Raw genomic sequence first — 15,106 nt, 5'->3', positions numbered from 1 at the left:
GCAAGGAAATAAAAGGTCTTTTTTCCCTACTGAAAACTGCAATAGGGAATCTGTGGACCATTTCATGTAGAACGAGCAAGAACAGTGCTTTGTTCCTGGATCACTCACCATGCTTTCACTCTACTACCAGGACGTCTCCTAAAATCCACTAGCAAAATCCAAGGTATACTGAGTACCATGTGGGAATTGGTCCTGCACCTCTACATCCATTTTTCTATGTAAACACCAAAGTCCTAAGGGGCTGGTTAAAATAGGTTTTCCCAATCTAAAGAGTCAAGCTTATGGTTCACTATTACTCCCAAATTTCAGGCTTCTGTGTCTAGATAGCACACACCTCAGCAACCACGAAAATCCCATTCAAGTTACACAGATCACCTGCCACTCATCTTTGCAATAAGCAAAGCTGTAACAGGCACACACACAACCTCCTTAGGACATAGTCACTGGAGACAATACCGATTATTTCAGTAAATTGCTTATACTGAAATCCCCAGTCCCCGGTAAGTCTGCAAGATATCGGGCAGAACTCAACACCAGACCTCTTTGACAACAAGAAATGACAAACCCATCACCTGGTGACTTCTCTCACCTCCTCAACAGACGATTTCTGTGTATCAGTCACATAGTCTATCAATGAGAGAACATGATGCCTTTTCTGGGTCTTCAGTTTGAGACTGAGAAAGACCCAGACAGCCAGAAAGCTAAAAGGAAAACCCTAAAACAACCCCAGCAGGTCCTGCTGTCTACTGCTCAGAGGGTACTTGCTGAAAAAAATCATGGGGAGCTTCCTTCATCAGGGAAGAGTTGCTTCAGTAATGACAAACAGTCAGCCAGTCTCAGAGGACTCCCTTTCTACAAAAGAACCTTGCAGCCTATGCAGGCAGAGAAGCAAGCAGAGGAAACTCTATAGAGTGCAAAAAACCAGGAAACAAAAGAAGGGGGAGAGATGTGATATACACTGAAACTAAGCTATTTGGCCTTCTCTTCAGTCCTACATAAAACCTTTGGAAAAGATTTATCACAGTATTCTTGTGATTAAAATTCAAGTATTGCCTATGAATAAATTCTACACAAGCGCACAAAGATGAAAGCACCATTTTTGTCAGAAGTCAGATGACACATACAATCTTCCATTTACTGATAGACTGTCTTTAAAATCATTATAAGCTTGGAGTTGCTAATGTGGTGGAAGAGGGTGAGGGGACAACATACAAAAATGGTGTGGGAAAAACCCTTTTGATTTATGAAGACTAGAGGAACGTTAAGGTAAATGCACAGTTATGGTTGCAAAAGTTACCTTACTATGTCTCTGGTGATGCAACTATTGTTCCATAGCACCCAACACAGAAAAGCATACTGCAAGTAATTAATACAAAATAAAACACTGGAATACATTCAATTTGTTGTTTAGAAGGGCAGGCACATTTTTCCCAGATATAAAATAACAAGAGTTGTTTGGATCAAATCCAGAGTTTCTGCCCACCAATTCTACATACTTGTTCTGGTTTTTCTTTTAAAGTTTTTTCAAATCTTGTTGCCCCTATTAATCTTGATATATGCTAGACTACAAACACTAGAAGAGTATTCAACAACACAATCCAAACACCACCTGAGAAAAAACAAACAAATAAGCAAAGATCAACCCCAAGTGCACATTTTGCATTATAATTGTTGATGTAGGGAGGAGAGAGCATTGCATAAGGGACCTTGCTGAGAAGTGGTTATGTAGAGAAACAACATACGAGGAATGGTAACCAGAGCAGAATGGCAGGCAAGGGCAATCAACAAGAGCCACAATCACCAAGGAAGGGAGACAGACACCCAGGCTGCAAGTTGAGGTTTTGACCTTGAAAGAGAGAGAGCCATTCGAAGAAAGAGTGCAGCTGAGTGTTACAAAAGATATTTTAAGCTTAACAAGATATTTCAGTGACTTGTTGGGTGTCACAAGCTATCACATGAGAGCACTGCCTCTGTGTACTTTGCCTGAAAGAGCAGACTATAGGCAGGATTAGGGACACCGCAATGGAAAGCAGGTGTTTCCAAAGAGGAACCTGGGGTGAAATAGTTGTGAAAAAAACCTACAGTGCTTAACTAGATGCAAACAGATATGAACTATGTATGTAGCTCTGGGATATAAAGACATGGCAGTAACCTACAATTTGCAAAACTGACAGACCAGAATAAAGATGAAGACCAAAGCTATGCTGTGATAAACTGCACCTTGTCTCTGGATTTCCTGGTAGAATAAACTACATCATAGAACAACACAGTTCTGGAATGATCCTTACCCCAAGCTTTGCAACATATTTTAGAAAAATGAAAAGAAATAAAGCTGAAGCTCTATGCCAAATCCCCTTTAAGAAAAAAAAAATTACTTATGTAGAGACATTAAAGAAGTTGTTACCACAAGTAATTCTGGAATTATTCACATTTGAGAATTTTAATATAACAATAATGTATGAATGAATTAGAATCCACTTCAGTGCAGTGGCAAAGGGACTGTGAACATAAGTTGTACCCAGTGGTAAAATCTAGGACCATAGGTTATCTCACAGGTTGAGGTATCCTATGATAGGTGGAGGTCAACCAGACCCCAGGAGTAAAAGCTGCAAGAGAAGAAATGAGGATTAGGGAACACCTAGAGTTGGAATACTTTTAACAAGGTAAGGGAATACTGAGTTTCATTGAAAGGGGACAGAAAACTGCAGATCTAGTAGACGAAGCCTCCTCTCTTGGTATCTTGAACATGTGGCTACAGGGGTCATCATACCCAGAAACTGGACTAAGTGAAAGTTAGATGCATGAAAAGCTGCAATCTGCCATTTTTATCCAACATCATGCAGTTGCATCTGTTATCAGAGCCAAAACCTACCAATTCTGCATAAAAGAGTAAGATGTTGCAAGGCCTGAACAGTTCTAAGCTAGATTATTAGCAGATCTTTTTAAAAGATCAGTCACTTGATAAAGAACATGCAGAAACCTGTAGTAAGAGCTGAAAATCTTGCAAAACTCTTCAGCTGCCTTTAAACATACCAACAACAGATTCAGTGAGTGTTTCTTGCTCTAATGGAAGCAATAAGAAAAAATGTGTCTCTAGCAATAAATAGATTGGATAGGGCACTTGGAGATATGGTTCAGGGGTGATCACGGTGGTGCTATGTTAGCAGTTGGACTAGATGATCTTGAAGGTCTCTTCCAAGCTTGGTGATTCCGGGATTAGAAAAGGGGAACAGCAGCCTGACTTTATTTGTATGGTCAGATAAAACAAGGTAGCTTTACTCATGACAGACTAGTCTCTTTGGGAGGGGAAAAAGATTCGAGAAAGACTGGAGTGATACAAGTATCCCAACAGAACTGAAAAACGAAACATGTTTTAAAACCATTTGTCAAATCACCGTCACTGTGCAATGATATCTACCACATACCATATTTGAAAAATATTAATTCATTGCAAGACTGCTTTATTTTACAAAAGCAGTGGAAGTGCTTGTAAACTTGCCCTAAAAAGACATTTAAGAGGAAAATAAAGCAAAGCACCTACCTTTATGAGCTATAAAACCATTCAGCACATATTAATTTAAGAGAAATATATTCTGTGTAACTACATGTTTTCCACCATGAAAACCCAACTGAGCAACACATTACTTTTTTTCAAGCAGAGACCACATTCTTCAAGATACTGCATAGCAAGGACACGTAGCATAAATCGTAAATTTAAAAAAAAAAGCCTTAACAGTAAGGGTTTTCTTCTCTGAGTTTGGAGTTCATTTAACCAGTCTGTCATCATACACATTGGCAGATAGAATTCCTTTTTGCTGTGAAAAAGTTCTACATAGTAGTTTCTGCTCTTTTCTTCCTACTTAATAGAAAAAGTCTTTTCAACGATCAACTTGATCAGCTTCCCCCACCATTTTTTAATGGTACTTGTTACATATGTTCATTTCAGCAGCTGCTCAGAAACTAAGAACAGCCTATATTCACCGGACCATCTGTTTACCAGAGAGAAAAGGTAATAACTGACCTTGCAGTCCGGGAAAAAGAGCAGGGAAAAAAAAAAACAAACCTCCTTTTGCAGTGAAAAAAAAAAAATCTTGATTTTAATAAGCATTTTTTGTCACAAACAAAGGACCAACAGATTTTCTGTGTCTCTAGCAAAGACCAAGTGCTATAGAAGGAAAACTTTCATGTCTGAATCTTATAGCATATACTTTCCTTACACGCTTACATATATGGAGAACACAAGTGAAGAAAATTCTTCTTGGTAAGAATTTATTTTAGATCTCTTAAAACTATTTGGCTCTAGCAGATTTCATTTTAAGCAACTGTGCTTGATCCTTATTATATGGTTTTGAACTAGTGATCCATTCTGCCAAAATTGCATTAATTTCCTTTCACTTTTGATATATTCTTAATAAAATATACTGGAACTGCAGATGATTTCATGTCCCTTCCCTCTCCCATTATGTCAAATGTTGTCTCTTCCCTGGTTCAGTTGATCTTTTCAGCAAAAAAACAATGGGTGACACAGCACTGTAATCATTATGAAAACTTTCAGAGCACTTGAATAGGCACAATGGCACACTATTATATTCCTAAGCAGAACCACCAAAAGCAGTGCTGTCATTGTATCATGAAGTCTTTAGCATTGCTCCAGAGAAAGTATTCTCTGGGCTTCTAACAGTCTTGACAGAAAACTTAGATCTGATGGGATGGTAATAGGAAGTTTAAAGAAAAAGCACCAACTGGTTAATGTGGAAATGCAGTAATCAGACTCCAAGCACCCAACCATCCAAGCACAACCCACTATGTTGCCTTTTTCTCCTATTCAAATATCTATTGCATATTTAGTTAAAACAAGCAAAGAGCACAGTAATTTCCATTCAGATGCCCAAAGTTTGTGTTGCTCCAGGAACACAAACCACATATGAATTCAGTTTTAGTTTGCTCTTGCCACAATACCAGAAAAACACAAATATAACAGTACTGTTACAGCATCTCCAAGTTGTGCCTTCTTCCAACTGCAGTTAAAGGAAAGCACTACTGGAGTTTCAATAACTCTAGGCAAGAAAGGAATTAATCCTACATTTCTTTTCAAAGCACTGTGACTGCAGATTTTAACAAGCCTTTTATTTATTCCAAAGATCAATAAAGATTTGCTTTTCTGGCACTGCACATATGGCAGGTAGCTCCTCAGCAAGACTGCAGGAGACATACATCCCATAACAGCATTTCAAAACAAAACAGGGCACCTAATTTACTTCAAAACAACACAAAACAAGAAAACAGACAAGTCAGGCAGCAAAAAAGATAAGGCTCCCTGACTCAATGGTATCCTATAATAAACACACACAGGACTTTAAAACAGACATGTTCTGAACTTTTCTGACCTTGTAAGTAACTCTTCTCAGCCTGTTTTCTCCTCTACAAACATTACTTTTAGTTTGTTATTCTGCATTTTCCAATTTGCTTTCTTGAAGCTCATTTAAAATCTTTTAACCTCCAGAGTGTAAGGAAGGCATTTTCTTTCACATAAGGTCTTAACCTTTGAGAGCTATTAAGTCTTTGAGAGCCACCTATGAGCATGGCTCATATCATAACTGAAAACTCTCTTGCAGACAAAGTTTCATCGGTTTCTCAGGTGTTTTAAGCAGGGCAACAGTTAAACTTTCAGAATGTGCTTTGACTTGGAGAGCATCCCGTATTTCAGCTAAAACCGCGACACAACAGAGCATAGAGGTCAAGAATGAATATAACTCTGTTTATATTCCGAGATTCTCAAGGAAAAAAAACACCAAAAAACCCCCAACCAATCAGTAAAAAAATTAACAACTATCAAGTCAGCCTCATGCCATTAGAAATTCAGGCTTTAAAATCCTCAAAGCTTGCACTCCTCACCACTCAGAAAGTGGAAGCAGTTTCCTTGAACTTTACTAATACGAATCCAAGCAGACAATCATGTAGACTATACAGGAAGAATTTCAAAGCTTTACCCCAGTGGACTAAACTTGTAGAGTAACTAAGATCTATTTGAAAAGGAGTGAGACAATTACTTTGGGATTCTCTCGTGGGTAAGTGCACTTCTCTCTAATCTTGGGAAGAAACTCTTAAAAGTTACAACTGAATGAGCTCCAACTAAAACAGAGGCAGTAATGTTCACAATACTGCAAGCAGTTTCTGGGCATGATTCCACTGACATTCAGTGGGTCATACCCTCTTCATTCTCCCAAGCACTCCTAATTTTCACACTCAAGACTTCATACTCAACCCAGTTGCATAGCAGAGGCAAAAAAAAAATATTGCTGTAATGTGTGATAGCTAGAGGACAGACACAAGCGGGCAGGAATAGAAATGCTGCCTAGTATATACATTAGAAAACAGTAAATTGCATATTCTCAGTGAGATCTTCCTTGCAAAAAGGAAAAATTATGGGAGAAAATTTACCTGAACGTGCTCAGTGGTGGGAAGAAAAAAAAGGTCAGCTTTTATTTATGTCCTAAGGAGGCGAATATGTTGTGTCCACAACTCTAAATAAAGTATATACATGCAATTCACTGATACTTATTAGTATATTTCATTTATTAATACAGTTGTGATTTATGGGCTTTCCACACATTCCATTAATAGGAGATAACAGATGGTAAATAGTTATTTTTAAATCCTGTATTTATGTCCACAACTTTTGCTACCAAACACCAGTTTTCAGAGCTAGGAATCTAATTGTCCTGAGAAAACCAGAAGCTACTGAAGTACTTTGACGATATTGCAGTCTCCCAGAAACATTCACTGTTGCACTGAGAATCAGTGTAGTAGCCTGTGGTAATCTGCTAGGACGTTAACTTGTCTTATCTTCTAAAAAAATTATCTCTACTCCCTCACTGCTTGAGTGGACAAGAATTTCAGCAAAGCCATATCATCAGTTTGTAGAATCCTGGGGACAGAAAATATTATTTCTGCTTTCCTTTTTGTTTTCCATGGCCTGTAACCTTACTCACAATACACTGATTTAAGAAGCCAGCTGTAACTACGCCGTAGAGAATGACAATATTTTCAGATCTAAGTTTTCTCCTATGCCATGGATAAGTGACAAAAAAACCTAAAAACATGAACATTTTCAATTTCTTTAATCTGTCCATCTACAAAATTCAGCAGCTGACCTGCTGGCTTATCAATCAGCTCCACACAGATGCTGAAGCAGCTCAAAGCCAAGAAGACCATGAAGCTTGCTTTTTTTGTGATGGGGCCTCTCTGTGGAAACATGGCAAAACAAAAACAGAAGACAAGATAGATGACAGATCTAATTAACTTAGAAGGAAGTTTCATGGAAGACGAAGAACTCTGACTGTGCCAGTTACTACATCATACAGTAGCAGGCCAACACAGTAAGCATAAGGCAAAGATGGGAGAGAAGAAAACAAGGCTTATTCATAACACAATTTTACATTCTTGGGATATATTTGACATTAACAAAACCATTACAGACAGTAATGGGTTACCATAAGGCCTCCTGTAACAAATATTTTCCTCGTGAATGTATGTATGTAGAGGTCCTTAATATATCTGTCAGTCAAGATCAAAACTGATTCTTATAATTCTTCTCCTAAATCTCTCTCATTCCTTGCCCTTGCAACAAAGTCCTCCCTGGCATGAACACATCTATGGGGATAAAAAAATGGGTGGGAGAAAAAAAAAAGTGGATGAAGAGGTTGAAGAAAATAGAAAATAATTTTACAACCTTTATCCTCTTCATATTAACTTACTGTCCCCCACAAAAACCCCTGCAGGTAAGGGTAAGAACTAACCTCAGGAAACTGTGATTTTCCAATTAATGCAACTTTGATTTAACAGTTTTGCTACTTGTATTATAGAACCCAGCAGAGAATTGTTCAAATCAAGACTGTGTAGTGCTGTGCAGTGTTAATATTTTTTAAAGACAGTCAGCTTAAGAATCCAAAACCACACTACTTCCCCTTTATCAACATGAAGTAGACTTCACTGAAGTTAACAAGTTACCTTCAATCAACCGCAGAGAACACCAGTGACCGAGAGGCAGGTAGAAAATAAAATTTAAAAAATCCAATGTTTTAAAAGTAAACGTAAGCTCACATTCACATTCTTCACTGAAAAGGGTTAATCAGAAGAAAAATTGTGTGTTTGGCTGTCTTCTAGTTCAGAGATGTAGCTTTCCGGAGATTGGTGGTATTAGTTATCAGAAAAAAATTACTAGACACAGTCCTGGGTGAAAATGAACAGCCTATTATTTATACGAGATCAGAGAAAATGATTCAAAGACATTTTTTGGCCTGAAAGTCTATTAATCTACAGATAGTGTAGCCCCATTCTGTGTGGGGTGTGAGTGCCCACTGCTGGCAGTGGGGGCTTCACAGAGGTCTCTGGGAGAAGAGGTTGCAGCTGCCCTGTGCCAGGGACAACCGTCTCCAGTCCACCCACCACGGAGCACAGCTGAGGCCATGGTCTGCAAGTGATTTGTGCATGTCTCTGGTCTAATCATACACACTTGAGGCCCTCAGCCATGCTGGTGGCACCTCAAGGAAAGCGTATTTAAGAAACAGCAGAAAACACCAGAGAAAGAGGAGAAGGGAATACCAAGGTCAAAGGAGGACGAATAACTTCATGGCAGGGCAGATAATCCACTTGGAGATCCCATGCAGAGAAAAGATGTGAGAAGAAAAACGCAGCAGAGAAAACCTTCTAGGCTAACCATGGACTCAACACCTTCCCACCCTCCCACACCATTTGTTGCCTCTCTGAATGTGACCTATAGTCACAAGAAAGCAGGGTATAAGACAGGAATGAGGGAGACAAGTTGAGTCTGTGAAAGGTGGGGAGGAAAGCTCTGATTTGGATGTTTGTCTTTTTTGTTTCCTACTACCAATCAAATTAGTATTTAATTATTTAATTGAAATGGCAATATTTTTTTTTTTCCCCAAGCAAAACCTGTTTGGCCCACAACAGTAGTTTGTAAGGGCTCTGCAACTGATCCCCATCATGACCCACAAGCTTTCTTACTCCTATTCTTCCTGTTATCTGCCTCCATCCTACTGAGGTAGAAGACACGAGAGATGGATGGGTGGGAGTTTGGCTGGTAATCAAGAATAACCACATTCTCAAAAAATAAAGTGGAACTACTGAGTGTGAAGAAGGAAGAGGAAAAGAAGTTCAATGCACATCTGTAAGACTTCCCATTGGTTTTTAAATACAATGACTACACCAGAGACACACACACAACACTTGCAGATCCAAGCTGTTACTGCTATGCAGTTTACCCTGGTCATTGAATTACCTGCTATACTGTTATCACTGCCACTGCTATAGCACAAAATAATAATAATCATGATCCATCACAATAGACTGGATAACAAGAATTTATGGTGCACCTTATCATCTGAAGTTTGCTCTTGTACTTTCAGTCAATGCTCACTAGATCACTGATATCAATTTCTGTTAGAAAATGAACATTTTACATTGGTAACTTTTTATACACTGGCATCATTTGTGCTGAGAGGTTCGATGTTTTTGAGGGGAGAATGTGCTGTTTTGAACTTCTGTGTGAAAATATGAGCAACTATACAGCAAGTAATCCTTATTTTTCAACTGCAAGGTTGCTTTTGATTTAGACCAATTTGATTTAGACTAACATCAGAGATGCCATATATCAAATGGGTTTGAGAATAAAGACAAACAGAATGTTTTCAGGAGTCAGGAGTGTAAAAAAGGAGTAGTAAGATACATTACAGCATCTACGGTACCAGAACTAATCACAGGGATAAATGGTTCGTTGGTTTTAATCACCAGTCCTTCAAACTTTGTGATAAAGTTAAATTACGGAACATGAAACCACTTTAAATTGCACAGAAATAACTCAAATTATGTTTCCAATGAACAAATTTAAGAAGGCTGCCATGGAGATGTATAAGGAAATGTGTGGAAAGAAAAAGTAACTCTCACCAAAAGCAGCTATACTGTAATTTTGTAAATTATATAGAACAGTAAATTATTCTCATCTTATATCAACTGATAGTTCTACAAAAGCAGATTACTACATTTTCCAAGAACAGTCCCTATGTAACTAAGACTTCATAATGCTGCAGTTTATATCAGAAACATAATTCTAGGACTTATTTACACAGATAATTTCCTATTTTGTGGCTATGGGGGATTGAAGAAAAATTATTCCCTTCTTTTTGGTCTCTGATATATAGACCAATATCTCAACAAATGCCATGCAGACACAATTTCTGGGATAGCAGTGGTTCAGTTTCTTAGCAATAATTCATTTAATGTTCAAATCTTTAAGATTCTCTAAAGACTGTCTTTCTAAAGATGATTTCTTTTATTTTGAATGAGATACACCACCAAATATACTTACTGCTATTTGTAGAATAAAACTCTGAATAAAGACATACATACATTTGAATGTGCACCTTTGGACTTCTAATCTGACAATATTTAAGGTCCGTACGTTATTAAGAAAAAAAAAAAGCAGAACTGATCACTAGTGTTTTGAATAAAAAAATGGAAAAGCCAGTAGAGATGTTTCTACTTCTTCCATTAAAACGTAAGTAACTTACGAAGCAGGGTAGTGACACTTTGAGATTAATCACTGAAATAAAAGCAAGCAGGATGTGATTTGGAAAATTCTGAAGTCTAACCAAATAATCAGGATATGAACCATGTACAGGCAAGTCCTTTTTCTCTCCTTTTGACCATTCCTAGAAGTATTTTCTGACCTGTTTTTGAATGCAAGCTCCTTCTTGGTTCCTCAGGTCCCTCAATTGGTTGGTCAGCAAGGAAAACTCGTGCCTGATCCACAGCATTGTGAATGGCTTGCTCTTTATCCTTCAGTTCACGCCTCAGTGCCTTTCGGGAAGGAAGAGAAGAACGCATTTGTAATTTGACATTGTGAACAATTCTGTTCTCACCTCTCTGACCAGACCTGTCTAGTGAATGAGTAATAACCAATGTGTTATTCAGACTGCAAGATAAAATGCAAATTTTACAAAACAAAAATGGCAAGAAATTAAGGATGGAAGGGCAATTTTTATGAAAATGACTTGATGAAATGAACACCAGAAAGGTGATGATAGTAGGTTTTTAAAAAAGAAAAAACAAACAACAAAAATAACAGAAACTGAAAATACTACATTAAACTTTTTAAAAAACCTAATTTTAATGGGTTTATTTCTTTTAACAGACTAGCTAATATACAGTAGACTACAACACACTTTATTTTTTTGTTATCTGGAATAACAGCAAATTGCATCTACTGAAATTTCAGAAAACAATTTTATAAAACACTACAAAAAAAAAATTTGCACTCCTGAAAATGGAACCTTTTATTTCTGTCTCCTATTTATATTTTTAAAATTTAGAAAAAAATCTAACCAAAGATTTTATTATGATAATACATTCTGATAAAACACCTTTCAAATCAGATAAAAATATTTTGATGCTTATTATGCAGAAACAATTGAGACTTCTGTATACAGAAAGAAAATTATCAATTTTTCTTTAAGATTTTTTTAAGTTGATGGAAATGAATTTCAGGATATTTTGCTCTACATACAGCATTTATGACTTCTTTAAAGGTTTAGGTGTAACAAACCTTTTTTTAAAAAAATAGTTCATAAGGAGTCAGCTGTACTGTTTCTTATAAAGCATTTTCTTCCATTCAATATTTTAAGTATAAATCCATACCACTTAAAAGGGATCTGCTTTTGTGGTTCTATTTGTATTACTTTCTTCCCATAGAAACACAAAAGAGGATATTTTAAACATTATTAAATGTTTTAAATTAATTTTTCCAATATATTTTGAGCTCTAATTACAACATCAAAGCTTATTTTGCTGACACAGTTTGCTCAGGCCCCATTCCAGCTAGAGAAATGCATTTAGTAAGTGCTGACAACATTATTTAAGACAATGAGTGTTTCTACTACAGGAAATTGTGAAAAACAGCTGCCATAAAAGTCTCACAACTGCTATCTTATACTTTTCATTATTAAGTCTCTTGATGTCATAATCATAAAAAACACCTACCTCTTGACTTTAACTTAGCAGAAGGCAAGATGTTATTTTCCCCCTTTTCTCCCCCACTTTATTACTTCATCTTCCTCATCTTCCCAAATACTTTGATTCTTTTAGTCCAAATAAAATACATAACCCCAACAAAAACTAATCACTGAAAACACACTAACCTCCATTACATTTAGGAATAGTTATACAGTCCAACCTTTAGTAACCATTAACTATTGTATTTACACAAAAAAACTCTTCAAAGCACTTATCTCTAAATGCTTTTGCATAGCAATAATATTCTTTGCAGGATTCAGTACATGCTACATGTAATAAGAAAAAAATTGACGTTTAAAAACCAAGTCCTACATATTTAAAACAAAAAATACAGAACCTGAAGTATTGTAAAAACAATATTCCTGAAGAATCACTTCAAATCATCACAAAATGTATCGATATTTTAATTTCACATTACAAACCACAGAATAAGATGTTTCAAAGTCATCCGTATTTTTAAAATCATTAAATATTCTCTATGCAGGAATTTGTTTCAGAAGAAGAAAGATAGTAAGCGAACTTGTGTGGATGCATCAGTAAAACACAATCTTAACTTAGAATTTCTATCAGAAGCAGAGGGATGATTACTTCACTGCGATGTAAGAAATTTTTCTAATTTATTTTTCTCCCCTCCATGCAATTTTCCAAATATTTCCAAAGGAAACAAGAAAAAGGAGACTAGGTCAGATTTGGAGCCGACTAAGAAATTTTATGTAGTTAGAAACAATCTAGAGATGGATCTCTTTTGCTGTCTCTTCTGTTTACCTTCACATAGCGTCTTTCATCAATTTCTCCAGATGACCCTCAATAAAACTTCAATCAAGTCTGACCTGAGAGACCTTGGATTTAATTCTCCACTATCTTTGCCACTGAAGTTGCTCAAATTGAGGTTGACAACATGAAGATTTTAAGACTTTGGCCCATGTAGCTCATCAACTATAAGTCATCCATGGCAAACCTTATTAATATTCTTGAAAGAACTCTCTTAGCATGAAAGAAACCATGCACTGAGATGTTAATGCTAAACCAAACATATCAATAATATTCTCACTCCTTCCTCTGCGTAACAGAACAAAAAAAGGCAACTCACTCATAAATCTAATTTTGAGCTCAAATATCATCTGTCTTGAATGGACAAAATAAAGATTTCATTGGAAAAATCACATCCACAAGAACACTACAGAGTAAAAGTAAGTCATAAGAAGCCCAGCACAGAACAAAAAACCTGCTATACTGAATTGGATTATTGTGTTAGAGGTTTTTATATAATAAGAAGTGCAACCATGCATTTTGGTGTTTTATTTAGTTTTGCAAAAGACACCTCCCCAGTGGCTACTCAGAATGTATGACTTTCAGTAGAGAAGGATATTACTTCATTCCCCCTTTGACATTAAGAACTAAAATAGTTTAAGCATTTGTACACCTCTGAGTGTAGCACAGGTTTTGGTATAGGGAGAATTCCTCCTCTGTAGCTAGCTCTACTTTTCAGGAAGAAAATGAGGAGAAAGTTGGCACTAGAGTTTTGGTATAGATTAAATAAATATGGCAAAAGACTCAAGAGGCATCTCCAAACTTAACACTGAAACAGTCCACTAATAAGGTAAACACATGGTTGCAACTATTTTTTGAGTCCTGTTGGGCATGTAGATGTGAAGACAAAATAAAAAAGTGAACATGAGCAGAGAGATAACACTTATTTTCCCTACATTATGCTTTTTATTATTTATAAAATACAATAATTTTTTAAAGCCATATTGGTCATATAGAAAAAGTCTGTATGCAACTTTGGCCATAATTCATACCACCTTATTTCATACAACAATTCTAAATTTTAAAATTACGGTATATTACTTTAGGTAATGGATTAAAATAAAAACTTCACACCTCTCAGTAATCTGACAGTTGACAGATAAATAAATCCAATGTCTATCCAACACAGTTTTCCTGCATTGGAAAACTGAGTGGTATTTCCTACATAAACCAAGACATGGACTTTTAAAGAGTCCTGAAGAAACCATTTAGACAGTTTTGATTCTTACAGAAGAAGGAAAAAAACCCCTGGAAACCTAAAATCCAGTGTGCTGACGTCAGCACAAACTGTTTCTAGAGCTTATCTTAAGCAATATTAGCCAAGAATAATTTTAAAAATCCTCCTTTGAAAGCTGAAGAATTCTTCCACTGGTAGATGGACAAGGGTTCATAAAACTACACTCCTGAATGTCTTACACAACATCACATGAAGTAACAACTGTGATCTGCATTGCAGCATCCATTTTGCAGGTATGAGGGACATTTTTCAAGTTAGTCAACTATGGCAGAGTAACCCAGGACCCTACTAAAACATTCCTCCTCTCAGGGAAGGGAACAAAAGCTTTGCCTCCATGATTTACAACTGTCAGCTAATTATTTACTCTCCATTTTGATTTGTTCCTCTTTTAGTAACATTGTAACTGTGGAAATATATACCATTTGTTCTATTATACCAAGATAATTGAACCCATTTGCCCTTTCTTCATTAGAGATGCTTATGATTTCTAATATAAAACCCAACTCTTCTCACAAGCTAAGATTTCTAAAGGAATTTGCCTAAACCAAGCATTAAAAAATTCCTGTTGGGAATGTTTTGCAGTTGAAGTCTTTTCCACTCCTGAAAAATCAGGAAGCTACAAAACCTTTGCTATTCGTGATTTTTTACACTGTTTAGTGTATCCTGTAAACACCTATTTCCTTCAGCTGCACCTAAAGTTATTTCTTTCTCTGGGCATACTAAGCGGACTGCTAATTTACAGCCTCTTTTTCTCCTTTGAATTGTACAGACGTGCAGAATAATTCAAGGAGCAGATCAGCTTAATAGTTCCAACAGATGAAGGCAAAGCTAATTTCAAAGAAAACACATGGGATGTTTCTTAAAATCAGAACATATTTCAATCAAGTCTCATTATATACTCTTTCAAGGAAGTAAAGATGCACGTTATTGTTACTCATATCAGTTTAGCTCACTGTAGCTTTATGTGCC

The 15,106-nt window shown here is 36.5% G+C and overlaps 1 protein-coding gene across 1 annotated transcript in view; it reads right to left on the bottom strand.

Annotated features, from left to right (window-relative positions):
- The window catches only part of UTRN (utrophin), a 374,661-nt gene that overhangs the window by 83,499 nt on the left and 276,056 nt on the right, over positions 1 to 15,106 (bottom strand). Inside the window, exon 54 of the mRNA XM_027888221.1 lies at positions 10,749 to 10,878. Coding sequence (XP_027744022.1) covers positions 10,749 to 10,878 — 130 coding nt within the window. The remainder of the gene's footprint in view (positions 1 to 10,748; positions 10,879 to 15,106) is intronic.

Source organism: Empidonax traillii, unplaced genomic scaffold (genome assembly GCF_003031625.1).
Source record: "Empidonax traillii isolate 1590-97213 ecotype Southwest subspecies unplaced genomic scaffold, ASM303162v1 scaffold235:size1242204, whole genome shotgun sequence".
In the NCBI taxonomy this organism is placed as follows: domain Eukaryota; kingdom Metazoa; phylum Chordata; class Aves; order Passeriformes; family Tyrannidae; genus Empidonax; species Empidonax traillii.
This window is presented reverse-complemented; position numbering and strand designations above follow the sequence as displayed.